This window comes from Sminthopsis crassicaudata, chromosome 4 (assembly GCF_048593235.1).
Source record: "Sminthopsis crassicaudata isolate SCR6 chromosome 4, ASM4859323v1, whole genome shotgun sequence".
Classification (NCBI taxonomy): domain Eukaryota; kingdom Metazoa; phylum Chordata; class Mammalia; order Dasyuromorphia; family Dasyuridae; genus Sminthopsis; species Sminthopsis crassicaudata.
Window position 1 is genome coordinate 98,595,037 of NC_133620.1, and position 21,034 is coordinate 98,616,070.

The 21,034-nt window shown below is 43.4% G+C and overlaps 1 protein-coding gene across 5 annotated transcripts in view; it reads left to right on the forward strand.

Annotated features, from left to right (window-relative positions):
* ADORA1 (adenosine A1 receptor) overlaps positions 1-21,034 on the forward strand; it is a 113,775-nt gene that overhangs the window by 52,958 nt on the left and 39,783 nt on the right. The window contains exons 1-3 of one of the 5 annotated variants that reach the window (XM_074308856.1): positions 8,695-8,897; positions 9,209-9,424; positions 9,785-10,182. The exons of 1 other annotated variant lie outside the window; for it this stretch is intronic. In XM_074308856.1, the coding sequence (XP_074164957.1) occupies positions 9,842-10,182 (341 nt within the window). In that variant the 5' untranslated portion in view covers positions 8,695-8,897; positions 9,209-9,424; positions 9,785-9,841. Of the gene's footprint in view, positions 1-8,694; positions 8,898-8,922; positions 9,094-9,208; positions 9,425-9,784; positions 10,183-21,034 lie in introns of those variants that run through there. 3 more of the 5 variants (XM_074308859.1, XM_074308857.1, XM_074308860.1) reach the window with 3 other exon arrangements.

The window sequence follows — 21,034 nt, forward strand, 5'->3', positions numbered from 1 at the left end:
CAAGCAAATTTTAAAGGCTTGAAACTCAAACTAAATAAAAAAATGGTGAGATGATTTCATTGTCCTCAATGATTTCGTCACTGGGCATAAACTATATTCTGGGAAAGTGAAATATCTATTAGAAGTAATTAATGAGTCACTTTCATTGACCCATGAAAAACTGTGAATAGCTAGAGATAAGCAAATGTCACAATTTTCAAAAGAAGAAAGGAGATAAATCCTACAACTAGACCTGATGAGATGGACTTCATTTTCTGGCAAAATTTTTGAAATAATTATTTAAAACTGCTAAGAACTGTCATAGACTCAATAAAATCAAACTGATTCTTGCTGTTTTCTAAGCAAAGAGGTAGAGGGACTATGGTTACAGAATATTATATATACTATCAAACATGATCACTGTGTTGGTGGATTTTGGTTAACTATTTTCATTTATTTATTTATTTTTTTTTTCCCTGAGGCTGGGGTTAAGTGACTTGCCCAGGGTCACACAGCTAGGAAGTGTTAAGTGTCTGAGGCCACATTTGAACTCAGGTCTTCCTGATTTCAGGGCTGGTGCTCTATTCACTGCACCACCTAACTGCCCCACTATTTTTATTTATTACAAATAATGTATATTGGGAAATAACATTGGTATAAAAAAAGGAATAAATAAAGCATTGAAGGAAAAAATGAGTAAGTTATGCCATAATAAGCTCATTTCACTTTCAGATAGATTAAAAGAATACCATAGATATATCAAAATTCTAGTCAGTCATTTGATGATCTTCCAAAACACAGTAATGAAAATATGGAGAACTATGGGCTAGGTAAGAATAGGTCGATTCAGAATTGGTTAGATGATTGAGACTAAAGAATGTTACTTGGTGGATTAATATCAGTCTTAATGGGTAATGATGCATTTTTATCTTTTTCCCTATGCTATTCAAAATTTGAATCAATGACTTGGATGAAGGTGTGAATGGTATGATTTTCAAATTGGTACATGACACGAAATCTTGAGAAATAACCAGATCAAAAGATATCAGCATATTAAAAGGAGGAGAGAAGATAATGTGTATATATATCCTCCAAAAATCTAAGTTGACTGATAAATTCCTTATGTTTCCATATAAATCTCATAAGACAAGGAGCTCTTTTTAAAAAATATTCTTTTAAAATATTTTAGTAACTTCATTTCAATATAATTGATTTCCTTTGTAGTTTTATGCATTTAAAAACATTAGAGATCCTTAGAACTCATCAGATTGCTCACAAAGTCCATGATAAAAAAAGGGTAAGAACCCCCTCAGCAATCTTCCCTCCTCTTCCTCCCTGGATGTTTTGTTCTTTATGAGTATTACATCTCTCTTGGACTAAGGACTTAGACTTACTTTAAGGCGCAAGGATTACTCTGGAATCCTTAAATCTTCAGTGGTATCCCCTCAAACTTCTGTGCTTTTTCTTTCCGTGTCTTAACTTCCAACCTTCTAGGAAGAATTGTCTATACTTGCTAGCTCTGATTTTTACTATTTACTCTCTCCTTTTTAGCTTCTTGCAACCCAACTTCTACCCCTACAAGTCTAGTGAAGGTACTCTTTCCAAGGTCGCCAAGAACTTCCTAATCCCCAAGTGCAGTGATACTTTAGTAGTTCTGAGTTCTGTTTTTGATCTCTCTGTAACAAAGGATCACACCATCTTTTCTTCAAACATTCTCTTCCTTTAATTTCCTTCTGTTGATACTGCATTATATTGATTTGAGGTTTTCCTATGTCTCTGACAGTGCCTTCTCAATCTTTTCATCCCCTAAAAGTAGGCATTCCCCAAAGAATGTTGTTCAAGGTTAGCTTCTTCAGGGAGCCTTCCCAAGTCTATGTGCTTCTACTCTATTCTTCCATTCTACCCATCCCAAGATAATGCTCTTCCTCTTCCCCTCTTATCTCCATCAGGCTATCGATGTTTGGCTTTTATATCTATCTTTGTTCCCATAGATTCCTTAGCCAGTAAGGGAGAAAATTCATTTTTTAAGCCATTCATCTAAAAAAAAATTCTCTCTAGAGAATACTATTTGTCCCCACCCATATTTCTTCATATTTTCTCTTCTTATTCATCAGCAATCATCCTTACCTCTTTCTGTTCTTTTCCTTCTTTCCAAAACATTCAGATCCAGAATATTGAGGAAAATCAGACAAATGGGCACAAGGAAGGACAGGGGTAGATCTAGTCCCAGGTCGGTGTGCAAAGACATGTGTTATTCATATGAATAACACATTTCCCCCATTCCTAGCATAGCTACTTCAGCAATGTGTGCAGAGAGAGTGAATGAATGGTAAACAAAGTTTGCTTATGACTTGCTTCCTTCAGGAAGCTTTCTCAGACTAATCTAATTCAACATTATAATTATCTTCCAACATTGATATACAGCAGTAATTAGTAAACTGATAGGCAGTTTATCACAGTGGATATCACAGTGGAACAGGTCTAATAATCCAGAAGATCTGAGTTAAAAGTCTTGATACATACTGGACAAGTCATTTAACTTTTAAGTACTCTAGGCAATGCTTTAATATTATTGAATAAGGTGCAGTGAAGGTTCGGATCTTCATTAAAAAAGTGTGTTTCTTACTGAGATCTTTCTAAGAGAATGAAAATCACAAAGGTAGTTTAAAAACACAAATATACACAAGAATTTATAGAATCACCTAAAATCCCACATAGAATATGAGAGCTGGAAAGGATGTTGGAGGTGAGTGAATCCAAATTCTTCAATTTATGGAAGAAGAAATGGAGAAAAATGAGATGTGCAATATACATGTGTGTTTGTATAAGCTTTCCTTATTTCCTAAGGTGCCCAGAATAGAGTGGTCTGCTTGAGTGCCTGACGGGAAGAACTCCAGGATACTACCACAGCTCAGCTCGGCCCCCTTCTTGAGATCAGAATCATAACTAGCTTGTCCCCACTTCCTGACTCACCCTCACCCTCAACCGAATAAGGAACAAATCCATCAAACAGTCAATGGTCATGTCAAAGCCACAAAAAAGAACTTCCTGGCTATCATGAGGGTGAACACAGTAGGCTAAGCAATAGAGAAGGACCAGCTACAGGACCCTGGTAAGCTTCAGTCCCTCCTAGAATGGGAAAAGACTAAATTCATTCTGATCTGCCTCTCATTATCTCATAGTGCTCCTTTCTCTAGAATCTCCCTGCCAGTCCTATTGCTGGGAAAATGGTAGTGGAAGGCAAAGAATATGGGTTATGGAATAAATGAACCTGAGTGGATTCCTGGTTCTGACATTTAGTGACTATGTGATTTTTGGTAAGTCATTTAACTCTTCTGGGCCTCTGACAGAAGATAAGGAAACTGGACTAGATAAGAAAAGAACATTGACCTGGGTTCAAATTTTGCTTGTGATTTATCTTATTTGTACGACCTGTCTCTACTTCCTTTAGCTGCAGAATAAGGAGATTAGACTAGTTGGCTTTTAAGTTGGTACCATGTGTGCCATGGCTGGAATAAGGAAGACTTCTGTTCTTGAGGTCAAACCTGGATTGAGTGACCCTGTTTACCTCAATTTTCTCATCTGTAAAATGAGCTGAAGGAGCAAATGGCAAACCACTTCAGTATCTCTGCCAAGAAAATCCTAAACGGGGTCATAAAGTATAGAATATGAATGAGCAAACAAACTCTAGATTTATAATTCCCATTATCTGGTGATCTCCAAGGTTAATGGAGATTTTTTTATCCTTTTTTAATAAAGTTTTATTGGTGCCTTATTTTTACATCATAGTTATTTCTGGAAATATCTACTTTCTCCTTTGAAACTGAATTTTCATAGCAAAGAAAAACATTTAAACCAAAGTACAAAATTAATTCTTTCCACTCCTGGAAAGAGTTTTTTCCTATGGGAGGAAAAGGGAATGGAAAATGGGCTGATAAGATCTAGGTCCCAAAGACTTCATTAACTTGAGAATCACAGGGAAAATTTTGAAAGAGACAAAGGGGAAGCTGATGCAGCCAAAGATGTGTGGAAAGGAGGCAGGGCAGGGGGTTTCTTGGGCCATTTTACTTGATTGTCAAATGCATCTTCTGGATTTATGAAAACAGTCAGCTTCCTTCACCTGCATGCCTGCTCATTCATTAAAAATGTATTCCAATGTTTTTTTTTTTTTTTTTTTTTTTTTTTTTTTTTTTTTTGCTGTATGTAAAACATTGCACAAGTTACTAAGAGTGACACAAAATTTCAATAAGACATTTCTGTTTAAACTCTTGAAGCTTTCAGTATGGTAGGAGAAGACATAGAAGATAGTGCATCTATAGAGTGCTAAAAATGTTCCAAGGCCTCAAATAAGCTCCAATTGGTCCAAAAGACAGATGAGAAACCAAAAAACCTCCCAAGCACTCTCTTTGCAAAGCTGCTGCTGGCTTCAAAGACTGTCAATAGCTTTTCTGCCTCCCTCTGTCCTCCTTTCTCTGAATGATTCCTTGAGAATCCTTAGGCTGGTCATCAAGCTGGAGTGAGGGGAGAAAAATAATTTATTCCCTTGGCCCTCTAACTGAAGAAGCTCAGTCCTACTCTGAGAATCTACTGGGGATGGAGAATCCTGAGAAGCTCTCTTTCAGTAATCCTAGGCTTTAGACACACTGGACACAAAACAGGGCAGCTAGATAGCTCCACAGTGCACAGAGCACTGGGCTTGGAGTAGGCAAGATTCATCTTTGTGAGTTCACATCTGGCTTCAGACTTACTACCTGTGTGAACAAGTCATTTAACCCTTTTGGCCTCAGTTTCCTCATATATCAAATGAGCTGGAGAAGGAAATAGCAACCCATCCATTATTTTTGGCAAGAAAACACCAAATGGGTTCAGAAAGAATCAAACATTACATACTAAACGTGTCCAGTGAAGTCCAGAAATATTACTGAATTCATAGTATTTATTAAGTGTCAACGGTTTGCTAAATTGAGAATTCAAAGAGGCAAAAGACAGTACCTGTCTTCAAAGACAATCTAATGGGGGAGATTAAAAAAATGCAGATGCTATGTTCAGGATAAAAAAGAAATGAGGGAAAACATTAGAATTAAGAGAGGTTGATAAGTTTCCTGTAGAGGGGCTTTAGTTGGGCGGCAGTTGCGAAGGCAGTAGGCAGAGAAGAGGAGAGAGAATGTCCCAGGCACGGAGGACAACCACAGGAAATGCCCAGAGCAGAAGAGATGGAAGTCTTGTTTATAGTGCAACAAGGAGGCCAGTATCACTGAATCAGAGGATGTGTTAGAGAGGAAGGTGTAAGAAGACCGAAAAGGTGTAGGACGGGCTAGGCTATGACAGGCTTTGAATACCAGAACATTTTGTATTTGTTTCTTGAGTTGATAAAGGAGCCACTGGAATTTGTTGAGTGTGTGTGTGTGTGTGTGTGTGTGTGTGTGTGTGTGTAGGGGGGACAAAAGACATGTTGCAAAGGTGAATTTCACAGGCTTTGGCAAGTTTGGCTATGGAGGGATGAGGAATAGTGATGAGTCCAATGATGACTTCTAGGTTGCCAAAACTGTGAGATAATATTGCCTTCTATAGTAATAAGACAAAGAGGATGGTGGGGGTTCAGGGGGAAAAGATAATGAACCTGATTTTGGACACATTGAATTATGATGTCTGCTGCATCCAATGAAAGGGGTGTAGTGTGTGTGTGTGTGTGTGTGTGTGTGTGTGTGTGTGTGAACAAACAAACCCAAAATGGGACTCTTAGGAGAAAAAAAAATAAAGGGGGAATAGGACCAAACTCTGAAAGCATTTCATTTCATTTCATTATGGAATTGAACAGGAGACTGAAAGGGAGAGAAAAGAAGTGGGGGAAAGAGAAGGAAGAATTGAATTGGAGAATAAAGAAGGCAAGTAAAGAAAAGAAGGATGGAGAGTGGATAGTGGAAAGGAGATCATAGCAGGGAGGAGGCCCCATAGGCAGGGAACCCTGATGAGAGTGAAAGACTCAGTCCTTAGGAAGAGGGTGGGAAAGAAGGTGAGTTTGGACAGGAAACTGGAGAATTAAAAAGTTGTTACACCTACCCCTATCCACTCTCCTGCTGTGCTTTTCACTTACCCAGTGGAAACTCAGATTTTAGGATGTTCTCTCACCTGATAAGTGTCTCAGTTTCAAAGGAGTACAGAGAAATCCTCACGTGGAATATATCCAGTTCTTTCTCAGCAGGGCCCGTCCATGCTGACATTGGGTGGCTGATGATGGCGATGAAGGGGACAGGCAGGAGTTTTAGTCTATTTTCATCAAAAGTGGACAACTTGAAAATCACCTGCATGTATCATACAATTGAAATGGGTGATTTTTTTAGGCAGTAGGTTTGAGTGGAGAGGAGAAGGGAATCTGCTTACTGGAGAAAACTATAACTTATTGTTTCTGTGAAAGTTCAGTTTGCTTGAGTGGGGCAGGGGAAATGTAATAGAGAAATTATTCAAGAGTTTCTATCCAGATCCATGGACCTTTGCATGTTATTTTACTAAAAAAAAAAAAAACCCAAGAAACAAATCCATAAGCAGACTTGAAGTCTTTGGGAATTGTTTACCCCATTTTCTGGGAATTAAAAGGTTTATACCACATATTTACATTTGGATGGAACCATAGTAGTCTTCTAATCCAAACCCTTTATTTACATATTAGGAAACTGAGTTCCTAGAGAAGTTTCTTGGAGTTGCTAAAAGTCACAAAGATATCAGGTTGGCAAAGTTGGCATTTGAGCCCAAGATTTTTGACTCTAATTCCAGCATTATTTGCAATGCATCCAAGGACTTGGAGTCACAGGAGGATGGAGAATGCAGAGAAAGATGGAAGGGTCCAAGGTGGGACAAACCTTTTTTGGAGATAGGAAGATAAACAAGATGGACTCTCTATTTCTAGGTCACAAATCTTCATTTCTTTTCTGAGTTGTTTAGGATTCTGTGGCTCTCTTGCCACTGGGAAGATAAGATCTTGAAATCTCAGAATTACAATGTTGGCAAGATCTTCAGAGATCATCTAGCTCAAGGTAACCTTAACAGAATTCCCCTTTATAAATATCTGCCACCAGTGGATGTCCAGCTTCTGCTAGAAGACTTCAAGTGATGGGAAATCTCTCATCTTTCAAGGCAGCTCATTCTATTTTTGGATGGCTCTAATTGTTAGAAAGTTTAGCCTTATTTCAAACCCCAAACTCCCTGTCTATGACTTCCCCTGAAATTTGTTGCTAATTCTGTTCCTTGGAGTCCACAGAAAATGTTTAAACTCTCTCCCAAAAGGGAATAAAATATTTGAGGGCAATGCTCAAGCCTCCTAACTCTTGTCTGAGGTCACATAGCTACGAACTTGCCAAACTAGCACTTGAATCCACACATTTTGATTCTAATAAATGCAGTGTTCTTGCCACTAGAACAATGATGCAGAAAATTATTAGGTAGAGAACTGAAGAACCGTGTGGTGTTTGGAATTTATAGTAAAAAGTTCCATGAAGACAAGAGCCTTATTTTATTAAAGGTTGTATCTACCTCAGTGTCTAGAACAGTGTTTTGGATGCAATAGGCATGTATTATTAATTAATTGTTATTAAAAATAAATAGTTTTTGAATGAAACTGGAGCTGTCATTCAGATAGGTTTATTTGTTTTTCTAGTAAATGGTTCTGAAATAAGAATCTAGGACTGAGGGTAGGGGCTGAATGGGAAATGATCCTTAGACTGTGTGGAGGAGAAAGGAAAATCACAATATTATTTCCATTGTCTACCATTGGGAGTGTAAGATGTTCTCATCATCCTCTGATCATCTTCTGATCTTTCCCCTTCTTTCAAGGAAGCCCCTACAATGGAGAGTCATGGCTCAGGTATATCTTGGGTATATCCTCAGCTAGATCCCTATGCCTTGTCTTGCATTCTCAACTCTATCCAATCCCAATTCTTAGAACAGAGAGTAGATGGAGGTGAGGGTGGTGTAGGGGTCCCCTGCCTCCTGACAATTAGTCCGAAGTTTGCATCTTCCCCAAGCCCAGTATAAGCTTGGCTCCTGATTGCCTGAATTGAAATTCTTCTAGGCGGCTGGTAGGGACAAGCAGCCTAAAGACTAAAAGACTGAAAGACTGTGTGCTTTTGTGACTGGGAGTGGATTTGGTCGAGTAATGAAAAGGAAGTGTGGTCCTGTGTGTTTGGAGGCTGTCAAGGGAAAGTATTCCTCTGAGTATGTGGAGAACACTCTCAAAATGCCCAGGGCACCAGCATTTGAAAGATAGGGTGCCCCGTGCCAGATGGCAGAGATGGACATGGGGTAGATGCCTATGTGACTGATTGGAATGGGCAGCCGATGGGGGGGTGCTGGAATTCTGCAGGCTGCATGCTGTGATGGGGGGAGGAGGATGGATCAGGAACCCCACAAGTCGGGTCAGGGCCGAAGGGAGCTTTGAGGGTGCGGGAGAAAGCGGTTCCGGGAAGGAGGAATAGGGGTTTCCCAATTTGAGTCCGGATGATTGCATCCAGATACCAGACCCTTCTAATAGTCCCCATTTTAAAGATTTCTCACCCATATTCATTTCCTTTGTTCAGAAAGCAGGAGGAGGGAGAGCGGGAAAGGATAGGGGAGGTGGAAAAGGCAGTGTGTGAGTGGGGGGGGGGGCGCGGCGGGGAGGAGGAAGAGAAGCAGAGGGAGGGGCCCAGCAGTTTGCAGGTTGGAGCTGTCACATTGTTCCCTCCTTCTGGCTGGGTTCCGAAGTGTATCGGAACTCTGGCAGAGACCCGAACCCGGGCACCCTCAGGGCCCTAGCAGGCATGTACTGTGCCTTCCAGGAGTGCTTTTCCCATGGGTAGTGGGGGGCACGAAGGATTCTGAGCTGGGGGGGTACTGAGACCGGGCAGTGTTCGTGGTCCAGCTGATTCCTGCTTGGGTCAGCTTAGGTAAGTTTGTGTCTCGGTTTTCGCTTAGGCTCGTAAACCCTTGCCTTGGAGGTGTGTGGGAGTTGGGGACCGGCCCATCCTGGAGGAGTAGGAACCTGTCCCTTGGGATGGTGCACATAGTGGGCAGGGGTCCTGGCTGTCTGGAGGCTGGGGACTAAGGGGACTGCCTGGCACTCAGACGGAGGGCGGATCATGCGTACGTACTGGGGCAAGGGTAGCTCTGTTCTCGGATCCTCTCTTGGCCATGGGGTCGTCACCCGTGACTCCCACCCCGTTCCAGGTGCAAAAACAGGGGCACTATCTCTTTAAAGCTTCCAGGGCTGCTACCGCACCATGTGATTGCTTGAAAGGCTGAGCGCTGGCGCTGCAGCAGAGGAGTTCGGAGGAGGATGAGCTGCGGCTCGCAGCCGCCCCGTGCCCGCAGCCCAGCCCAGCTCCGGGCTGCCCCTGAGCCCTGGCCGGGACCTGTAGTCCGGGCCCCCCGGGGATCCGCCTCCGGGACCACCTGCTGGCCAGCTGGCAGGATGGTGAGCCCCTTGCTGCCGGGCACTGGGGGGCCAGCAGCCGTGGGTGTTGGGTGGGATCCCTGAGCTGGGTTGCAGGGGGGGGCTGGGTGGTCACACCTGATAAAGGGAGTGGAGGGGTGAAGGGAAATGAGCAGAGCTATTTTTAAGTTGCTGAATGGAGTCTCTGGGAATGATAAGAGACAGAGGCAGAGATTCGTCCAGGAGAGGGCTGGGATTGCCCTCCCCCCTCTGGGTATGAGGGCACATGGTGTACCAAGGGACTCCAAGTGGGTCATGCCTCCAGGGGTGCCAAGAAGTTTTCTTGCCCGGGTTCCATTTTTCCCTAGCAGGGTCTCATCCCCTTGGCTCCCATGCCCGCAGGTGCCTGCTGTGTGCCCACCAGTACCTGCCGGCTGATGTTCCTGCTTTGTGCCCACCATGCCACCTTCCATATCGGCCTTCCAGGCCGCTTACATTGGCATCGAGGTGCTCATCGCCCTGGTGTCAGTGCCCGGGAACGTGCTGGTGATCTGGGCAGTGAAGGTGAACCAGGCTCTTCGTGATGCTACCTTCTGCTTCATTGTGTCGCTGGCCGTGGCCGACGTGGCCGTGGGTGCCCTGGTCATCCCCCTCGCCATCCTTATCAACATTGGTCCCCAGACCCACTTCTACACCTGCCTCATGGTGGCCTGCCCTGTCCTCATCCTCACCCAGAGCTCCATCCTGGCCTTGCTCGCTATTGCTGTGGATCGCTACCTCCGAGTCAAGATCCCGCTCAGGTCAGTATGGGACGACCGAAGGTAACTAACCCTCCTCTCACCGCCCTCGGATCTGGGCAGTCCTGGGTGACGGCGGTTGCCACAGGAAGTGTGGGATGTATGATGTTTCTGAGGGCCCCCCACCTTTCCTTCCCAACACATCTGAAGAAACAGAGGAATGAGCGGGATATTTCCCTCAAAGATGTGGAGGTTTCAGGCATATTTTGGCTGGGTATCATGCCATCTGCCCTTCTGCTCCTCCATGTCAGAGTGTTGTTGGGTTTGGTGGGTAGGAATTGGATAGGCAAGAAGGGAGAATCAGACTCAGACTCAGCCCAGTGCTGCGAGAGGAGGGAAATTGGTGGTCAGTCCTATCACCTGGGGATGCCAGAGAGGCTGTGATCTCAGCATGGGCCGAGAGGCCCAACGCTAACTTCCAGATCTGTTCTGGATGCTGGTCTGAGGAACTAGAGGTATGGGAGTGGGAAATGGCGAATGCTTGAGCCCAGAGTCATGGGAACTATGGAGTCAGAATAAAAAAACAGGGACAAGAAAGAGGCAGAAGCTGTAGGGTTTTGGTGTTTGATACCCCTTTCCTCAAACTCTTAGGGAGTCAGAGGGCAGGATTGCTGTGCCCAGGAAAATGGATCTGCTTTGGGGTTACATTGTGGTACTTAAGGGACCTGGGTCCTCTGTCCCTCTGTCCCACGCTGTTTGTTGTGGGCATTAGGGAGGGAACTGTTTATGTTCTGCCTTAATGTTCCTTGTTCTGTTGAAAAAACATTCTCAGTCTTAGTCCATGGAACAGGGTGGGAAGCAGTATTCCTATTGGTGCCCAACCTTATTCATGTCAGAGCTCAGTGCCCAGGGATGCCAGGACATGATGTAGTTACCCGGGCAATGTTGTGCCACATAGTGCCAGGGCGCAACTTGGACAGATGCCAGGTATGACCTTGCCAGGATACCCACAAAGCGTGCTGTTCTCTTCTAAATTGTAATAGGTTTTCCTTTCTCTCTGGAAGCCCTACCTCCCAGAGAGTCAAGAAGACTGCTCTTTGGCAGAATGGCCACTCTGCCATTCTGGCACTTTGGGGTCCTCTCATTTCTGGGCAGAGTAGGAAGTGGAGAAGAGTTTGTTTCTTTTTTGATTCTTTAATTTTAGTCATTCAGCAAATATTTTATAAGTGACTCCAAGTGCAAGACTCTGGACTAGAGTCAGAGATAACTAGGACATGAATCCTGCCCTCAGGGAACTTGCCATGATCCAGCCTGACCAAATGCTTTCATGTATATTACCACATTCTGCCTTCACACTAGGAAGGGTCTTATTCCTATGTCATAGATGAGAAAAGCCAGACTTGGAGGGAATAAAGCAACTTACCCACAGCCTCAGTGCCAGTTACTGGCAGAACTGGGGACAAAAACCAGGCTGACTTCTCATCCCCTGATGTCTTCTGTCTTCCTCGGAGCTCATCTGTTACCTCAATACCAGGCAACTTCTGCTCTTTCCTCCAATGAGTTTCCTGTGCCCTTTACTCTAAAAAGGCAAGACTTTAAATCCCTTATGAGATAAGCCTTAGTGGGAACTTAAGGCACAGAAATGGTGACTTTGTGATTAGGAATGACTAGTAGCAGATTTTCGTATTGCTCAGATGAATCTGATCTTAGCACATTGCACAGGGGAAGAGCCAAGGCCTTGATTACAGGGGAAACACCTTTCAGTGGAGCAACTTTTCCTTTCCAGAAATTCTGACTTTTGAGTGGATTCCAACTGGAAGCATGTGAAAGCCTTGTTGTTGATATTACTAATATTATTAATCATTAGACTATGCTGTTGTCTCCCCAAGGATGGGAAAGAAAGTCTGGTCTCACAGCAAATGATGATCACACCCACTCTTCCAGTTTCTTAGCACTCAGACTCCCTCCCCCACTAAGGATTTTCCTTCAAGGTGCAGCTGTGGCTTTAGTTGGGAGAGTTCTGGGTGGAAGTCAGAGGATTAAGATTTGAGTCTGGGTTCAGCAGCTAAGTGTGTGGTCTTGGACAAGCCAAAGTCTCTTCCTCTGTCATAGAAGAGGGTTACATTAGAAGACTTGAAGAGTCCTTTCCTATTCCAACTCTCTGATCTGATCCTACTGTTTCCTGCAAACCTTCCTTTTTTCTCACCTATTGGCCAATATCCAGCCAGATGTGATTTCCCCCTCTTCAAATTTTCCAAGAACTCTGCCTGAATCTTCCCTAGTCCTTTATTGTATTACATCTTGTGTCTATCATCCTTAGTAGTGTATATCTGTAACTCCTTTCCTTCCTCCCACCTTCTGAATTCTCTCACCTCCACCCCTAAACCTTGTAAACTCCTTGAGGAACAAGGTCATTCCTTTTTTCATCCTTGTATATGTGCTCAGCACCTGTTCTTAGTAGATGTTTAATAAATGTTTGCTTGAATAGAATTTGAATGTAATCCATTGTTTTGGCAGGACTGTCCTTAGTCTATTCCAGTCTTTCCCCACTCTCCTTCCTTCCTTCCTTCCTTCCTTCCTTCCTTCCTTCCTTCCTTCCTTCCTTCCTTCCTTCCTTCCTTCCTTCCTTCCTTCCTTCCTTCCTTCCTTCCTTCCTTCCTTCCTTCCTCCCTCCCTCCCTTCCTTCCTTCCTCCCTCCCTCCCTCCCTCCCTCCTTCCTCCCTTCCTTCCTCCCTTCCTCCCTTCCTCCCTCCCTCCCTCCCTCCCTTCTTCCCTTCCTTCCTTCCTTCCCTCCCTTCCTCCCTCCCTCCCTCCCTTCCTTCCTTCCTTCCTTCCTTCCTTCCTTCCTTCCTTCCTTCCTTCCTTCCTTCCTTCCTTCCTTCCTTCCTTCCTCCCTCCCTCCCTCCCTTCCTTCCTTCCTCCCTTCCTCCCTCCCTTCCTCCCTTCCTTCCTCCCTTCCTTCCTTCCTTTCCTTCCTTCCTCCCTTCCTCCCTTCCTTCCTTCCTCCCTTCCTTTCCTTTCCTTCCTTCCTCCCTTCCTTCCTTCCTCCCTTCCTTTCCTTTCCTTCCTTCCTTCCTCCCTCCCTTCCTTCATTCCCTCCTTCCTTCCCTCCCTCCTTCCTTCCTTCCTTCTCTTTTTCCCTTTCTCTCTTTGTCTTTGTCTCTGTCTTTCCATTTCCAGAGAGAGGGGAGAGAAAGATGAAACAATCCCCTTTGGGTATGGATGTTATTTGTGCTGGGGTTGCTCTTAAGACAACCTTCTTGATGTCCATTGTCTTCCCCTCTTTGTTGCCAAGACTATTCTCAATATTCTCTTTGATCTAGCCTTAGTGACAGAAGAGATCAGCTATTCCATCCTAGTTCAAAAATCAGTCTTTTAGAAACTTGGTGGTGATGATGACAGAATTCAAGGTTCTGTCCCAGAATTTATCAAAGATTTATCAAAGGTCACACAAAAAGTACCAAAGCTGAGATTGAAATCTGGGTTCTTTGACTCCAAATTCAATTCTCTTTCTTCCATATCACACTTACACTTATGCAGGGAATTGGCAAGATTCTAGAGGGACGCTTAAGAGATTCTCAGTCTGTCCAGCTGGGGAAGAGACTGGACTGATAGGAATAAAAATAAGATGCTTATTCAGCAAATTGTGTTTGGAACCCAAATAACCATTCATGAGGATAAGCAGAAGACAGCAAAGAGAGAGACTTTTTAGGAAGAGACTAAGGAACAGAAGTTCAGTTTCCCAGAAGGCTGTATATCTCCCAGGGCTTCCTTGAAGGCACAGCATGATACAGTGGGAAGAACCTTGAATCTGGATTCCAAACACTGGCCCTTGGTGACCTTGGGCATGTCTTCCTCCTTGGGCTTATGGGCTCTGCTATAAATGAAGAAGCTTGATTGAGATAGACTCCTTAGGTTCCTTCCCTACAGCCACAATCCTTGACCATCTCAAATCTCTCCTGCTTGGATATGTCCTCTTAAGGTAGCAATATGGGGTGGGGGACTGTTGTGACTTTTCCTAGTCTAGGTCCATCCCATTAGGCAATAACAAGCAAGGAGTGAAATCTGACCTGGTATCAGATGACTGGGAGGGGGGTGTCTGAGAACATGGGGATAAGGGCAGCTGATGAAGAGTTTCACATCTCTAGCCAGAAGCCTTGGAAACATCTGGCTCCTGCCCCAGATAGCCAACCAAATGCAGCTCTAGTCCCTGTTACCACCACTGGGAATTAAATTAGCATTGACCAAGTTTTGGGTTGCCCCTGCATCCCTTGTGTGACTTGAAGAAAGAAGGGAGGCCCTTGGTAGAGTAAATTGTTACTTAAGGCATTTTAGGGGAAAAGAAAATAGTTTGTTAGTCATTCAGTCAGAAATGGGAGAAGGGATGGCCTGAAGAAAGGCTTGAGCCTCCAGGATTGGGATCTAGTTGCCACAAAATAATGAAGCCATTGATTTGCCACTAACTAATAACTTGTTTGTAAACCGATTTACATGACATTTGCATACATGTTGGTGTAGTTCATTTCAGGAAATCTCCCTTATCTATTCTTTTGCTTGACCTCTCTTAGTGCCCATGTCTGAATTGGTCCCATGACATCCATCATGGCTCTCACAGGGAGTCTTTGTCATACTAATGGGCTATGAGCTTTGTATCCCAAAATCCACAGCTTCTACTCTGCAGCTGCAACTTGCTGCCTGTTCTTCCCAGATTGGTTTGGGAAGGGTCACAATATCAAATCTATCTTTGGAGGTGGAAAGACAGTCACTGGGAAGTAAAAAACAAGAAAGTAAGAGGATGGGGGAAGGGAGGGAGAAACAGAGGAATCCTAAGACTCAGGTAATGGGTTTGCAAGCTCAGCTACCAGAGAACACTTCTTTATCACCAACCTAAATGTTCAGTGCACTATGATTCATTATGGCTAAAAGTATACATGTACAAATCCTATAAAAAATACTATGTATATGTAGTATAACTTCATTTTATGGAGGAGAAAACTGAGTCTTGTCAAGAAGTGACTTATCAAAGGTCACACAAAAAGTACCAAAGCTGAGATTGAAATCTGGGCTCTCTGACTCCAAATTCAATTCTCTTTCTTCCATATCACATTTATACTCATGCAGGGAATTGGCAAGATTCTAGAGGGACTCTTAAGAGATTCTCAGTCTGTCCAGCTGGGCAGGAGGCTGGACTGATAGGAATAAAAATTACCTTGAGCAAATCACTCTGACTTCATTCCTTTGCCCTCAATCTCCTCATCTTTTAAAATAGGAGGTTAATTCCATCAGTAAAACTTAGTGATTCATTCCTTTAGCAGCTAGCAATTGCCCCAAGGCTAACGGAGTCTATGTGTTGTTTTGGGTGATTGGACATTGGTGTAAGTCTGGAATGAACAAGAAACAAGAGGCTTTAGGATGAATTTTTCTAGGACTTGTACTGTTTTGCATTTTTGTATCTTTGCCAGATGGCATGATTTGCCACCCAGTCTTGCGACTGCCTCTGGTTCCTATCCCTCCAAGCTGGGGTCACCTCTACCCTAGTGGGCAGCAGTGTCCGTACCAGTTCTGCCTCTGCTCATTGCTGGAAGCTTGCTTTACCCAGTTTGTGAAGAAAAAACTATGTGGGGAAGGGTTGAAAGTTTGGCTAGATTAGAACCTGACAGGGAGAAATGTTAAAAAACTGAATTATGGGTAGATTAGGAATTACTTAGCTTTTTCACCACCTGCTGCCCTGGATTGGCCTTGCCTTCATTTGACCAGTAAAGGGGGTGAGAACAGTTTATTTAATACTTCTGCCCATACGTCAGTGGGGATGAACAGAGGAGATTGTGTGCCTTTTTATATCCTGGAAATATTTGCACTCTAAATCTAGAAATTTGTGGAAGAGGAGAAAGTGAATTGTTTCTGAATCTTCTCTACAAAGCAGATGGCTTGGAAAGGGGAAAGTAGTATAGTCACTTAAAATAAAAATCTTTTCTGAAACATGAGACGACCTTCAGGTTATTTTCCTCCTATGTCTAGGCTGAGTCCTCATTACTTCTCTTTGTCTCTTGCAATAGGCTTCTAATTGGCTTTTCCTTTCTGTTTCTCCTTTCTGTGCAATCTATTAATCTTCCTGTGGTTGATTTCCTATGGAAACTTGTAGATGTACCTGTAACATTAGAGAGAAAGCTCTGTGATACAGTGAATAAAGTACAGAGTCAAGAAGACCTGAGTTCAAATCCAGACTCAGATACTTACTGATTGTATTGTCCTGGACATGTCGCATAAATTCGGTTTGCCTCGGTTTCTTCCATTTTTACGGTGCTTACCTCTCAGGACTGTGGTGCAGATCAAAGGAGATGACATTTGTAAAGCTCTTAGCACAGTGCCTGGTACTTAGCTGATGCTTGTTTCCTTCCTTTCTTTGACACTACTCTTTTCTGGTTGTATTTCTGGTCAAAAATCTTCAATGATTCCTAATCGTCTATTTTAAAAAGTCAAAACCTCTTAGCTTGGCGTTTAAAGTCCTCTGGGAGCTGATCTCAGTCTACCTGTCTAAATTTATCTCCATTTCTTCCCCACATAAATTCTAGGCTGCCACCAAAGTGGAAGACTTCCCATTCTCAGGATAAGCTTTTCCACTTAGGCATCTCTGCTCCTGACATTCCCCTGCCTGGGAGACCCATTAGTGCCATTCCCCTCGCTAAAATCCTGTTGGCTCTTAAGGATTAGAGGACCTGGATCTGAGAGGGATTACAGAGTCTGTCTAATACAAGCCCCTTCTCCATTTGACAAAGAGGGAACTGTCGACCAGGAAGGGTAAGTTATTTGGCTAAGGAGATACAGGGGAGGTTTTTGAATCCATGTCCTTCTGTACTATGTTCCCCATTTGGGATGACTAGGCAGTGTAGTGGATAGAATCTCTGTGATTTCAAATTTGGCCTCTGACACTTACTGTATGATTTTGGACAAGTCACTTCACCCTGTCTGCCTCAGTTTCTTCATCTATAAAATGAACTGGAGAAGGAAATGGCAAACCATTCCAGCATCTTTAAGAAAACTCCCAATGGAGTGACAAAGAGTCAGATAGGAGTGAAATGACTGAACAACAAAATGTTCTCTACCATTATCTCCAAGGCTTATCTCCAAGGGCACTTACTTAAAGCCTCCTATCCTTTATGTGTGGGTGATTTCTTTTTCTTATCAATTCTCATAGGACTTTGTATCTTTCGTACACTATTTGCTAGATGTTACCGTGTATGATTTGTGAATGTGACTCTTCTCTCTTACTATTGTAAGTCCTTGAAGTTAGGGCTCAAATTATCCCTCGCTGTATTTCTCCCCCTTCACACTTGGCATAGTGCCTTGCACACAGTAGATACTTAATAAATGTTTGGATGATAGCGAGAGCAGAGTCGGTAGATAACACTTTCAGCAAGAGAGATCTAAGTTAGACATATAGATGAACTCTTCCTGACAGCCATGTCCTATGAAGTACCACAAGGAAGAGGTGGAGATTTTTAAAGAATTGAATAAGACACAGCTCTGTTTGGTGGCCAAGTATGGGAGACAGATGACTCCTGACTCCTGGAAGGAAGGTTTATTCGACCCCACAGCACCTTAGAACAGGAAGGAATTTAGAGATCATCCAGTAATCCAAGTCATTTTTTTTTATTTAAGTAAATGAGGAAACTGAGACCCAGAGAGATTCCATGAGCACAAAACATAGAGAAGAGCCAAGATTGAAACATCATGCCCTTTTATCATGTTGCTTCCTATTTATGATAGTTCTTGTGTCTGGCTCTGTCCCCATGCCCTTAATCACAGATACTAAATTGTTTGGTATTTTTCAACCTATCTACCCCAGTTGGAAAAAGAAGGAGGAAAACAGTGTTCTTTAGGCATCTTCCTCATTTCTGGTGTAGAGAGATCCTGCTTATCCAGGGCTGAAGGTCCAGAGAGCAAGGACCATAGGATGTGCTCCTTTGGGTGGGGGAAGAGATGGAGTAGGGTAAGTAGCAGACATGAGTAATGAAGAGAACGGCTGGGAAATATACAACTCTCTTGTGGCTCATCATTACTCCCTGGTCACAGTCTCATTAAGTAAGACAAATGAGATGGAGGCAGCTGTTGCCAAGGAGCAAGAAACAAGGTGGTAGTGATGGTGGTGAGATAGCTTCTTCTCTGCTAGAGTGCCAGGAAGGGAGAGTCGGTAAGCAGAAACTGAATCTGGGCACAGAGCAGCAAGGAAAGCTCTGCTCATATTCCATTGCATTGGAGGGGTAGTTGGACATGGGGGGAAACTTGTAGATGCACCTCTAACATTAGCTACTTTCCAACATGGGTAGAGCAGGAGCTTGAACTACATGGGAAGCAGCTGACAAGGGGATTCTGGCAAAGGGGAAGAGGAATTCTTGCTTCTTTTAGATTAAGACTTGACTATAATGCAGTTAGCAGGCATTTGACTGAAGGAAGAACCCACAATATACAAAACATATTTTTCCTACTCAAACATCTGCCCTTCTGCCTACATATTGAATCTTTTCCCTGACTATTCTCCCATATCTGTCCAAGCAGTATAAAATTGGGTTAGGCAATCAGGGAAAATGGTGGATTGGACTCCAACCTCGCCATGCTGTTTTAGTCAAAATTCCACCTTGGCCCTACCCCTCCTTGGACTAAGAATGGTGTCCCTTTTATCCTCGGCTGTGCAGGAGCAAAGGGGCAGAGCTAAAGACATCTGGACTGGTATGTGTAGGAGGCTTCTGTCTGCCTTTGTTGGAGGTGGCTGTGGAGGAGAGCTTTTCCCAGTCTTTTGTTTCCTTTTCTTGTGGGTACCTCTGGCATAGCCACAAACATGGGATGAGTAATTCACATACCAGGCCCTGGCTAGGAATTCTGGGTGAGTCTGGGAATGAGAGATAGGAATGAATTTCTAGAGGTCAAGGATGTGGCAAATAGACTACCCAGATCCATAAAATAGCACCCAAGGGTTAGAGCAGCTGATTTCTCATTGGTTCAGAGCAGCAAGCTCCCTCCTCAGAGATGCACTTCTTGTTTTCTAGCATCTAAGTAGCAAGGAGAGTTGTCACTCTAAAATTTGGGGGCATGGCACTTCCTCTCGATTCACACTTCTCTAACATTAAAGGGACCAGAATTTAGGAATATCCTAAAGGACCATGGCACAATACTTTTTTTTTTAATCCATAAGACAAAGAAAATAGAATAGTAGGATGGGAATGTTTATTGCAAAGTAAAATAATATTTCTCAACAGTTTTGGTTCTTCTATAGGCAAAATTCTCAGGCTCATAGGCTGTCAGGATCTATTGGTGGTTATCTGAGCTACTCTCTTGCCTTCACATAGCCCATGTGGATCCAAGTCCTTCTTGCCTTGGTCAAGCTTTCGGAACCTTACCATCCAGCAAACCCCAGCATCCAGAGGCTTTCCAGCTCCTTGCATTTTTTTCCCTTTTGCTCCTCATCTTCCTACCAGGAGGCTGTTCTCTCCATTTAGCTGCAGGCACCCTAGAGATCTGTGATTTCTTAAGGCATCACTTTCCTTTCCCATCTGTCTTCAGCATCTAGATCCATGTGCTAGAAAGAAATTACTTGTGGATTTGAACTAAAAGTCTCTACAGTCTCTTCTAGCTCTGAGGTTCCATGAGCCAGGAGATACTAACCTATTGTTGGAAGCCAGATGGGTTGCAGGTAAATTGATTGTGGGATTGCATCAAATTTTTTTCATGAAGAAAGAAAAGCAGCAACTCAGCTATTGATGTCACCTGTCTACCCAGGAGCGACATTAAAGGAGACATAACTAATCCCTGTACACCCAGAGTGTCCTCTATTCCTGCTGGGTAGAGGATGCTTACCTTGCCAGGTAGAGTTTTTTTTTCCTCCATCCTATCCTCCACCTCAAACAGCAAAAAGGAATATCATCTAGAATGGCTCCAGATTGCTGAGATGCCTATCACATTAAGGATGAACGCTTTTTACCTAATGCAGCAGAAACTTTAAGCCACCAACAAGCATTTGCAGAGTGCCCATATTATGTCTGGTGCTGCTGGGCAAGATGGATAGGTCAGGAAATGAGTGGATGTTGTGTATTGTGTAGCAATAAGAGTGCATGTCATGAAAGGCTAATTTGGAACTGTTGCCAACAGCCCTTGACACAGAATTAGTCTTCCTTGGTTAGACTTTTCTGCATTGGTCACTTCCTTGCAGAAGGTTCATGGGGTCATAGGATCATAGATTTAGAGCCTTAGAAACTGCTCAGTTCAACCTCCTCATTTTATGGATGAGGAAAGGGAGGTCCAGGGCTGTTAAAGGAATTTTCAAAACCACATGGGTGGTATAAAAGGAAGGTTTTGAATTCAGATCCATCTTTTTCAAAGCTAATGCTTTTTCCATTGTAGCCCCTGTACCACTCTCCTTGATGTAGACCCATTGCCTGTAACCCACAGAGTAGAGGAACCTCTGGGGGAGAATTGAAAATTATTTTATTCTTCAATTAATTCCTCTGAAATAGGTGAGGCAAAATATATTGTCAGCTCTGCCCCACAGAGGAGGAAACAGGTTCAGTCCAAGATGGCTTATCTGGATAGTGCTAGAAATGGGGTCTTGAGTTTCAGTGGGAAATGCTTCATAAATGTTTGTTGATGGGATGTAGGAAATTGGTAGAAGAAAAAGTAAAGGACCAGTGAATGGATGTTAGATAAGTGGTCCATTTGTTTTCCCCAGAGCACTGATCATCCCTCCCGCTTAGCATGAGGAAGCTGAAGCTAATCACTCCCCCAGGAGGCTTACTATTGTGCCTCAGCTAAAAGTCACCTCTCCAGGGAGAAAAGCTTTTCCAGTATTTTAGGAGTATGTTTATCTGGGCTCACCTGCAGTGCCCAATTACGGCATAACATAAATATAACCATATTACCCCTG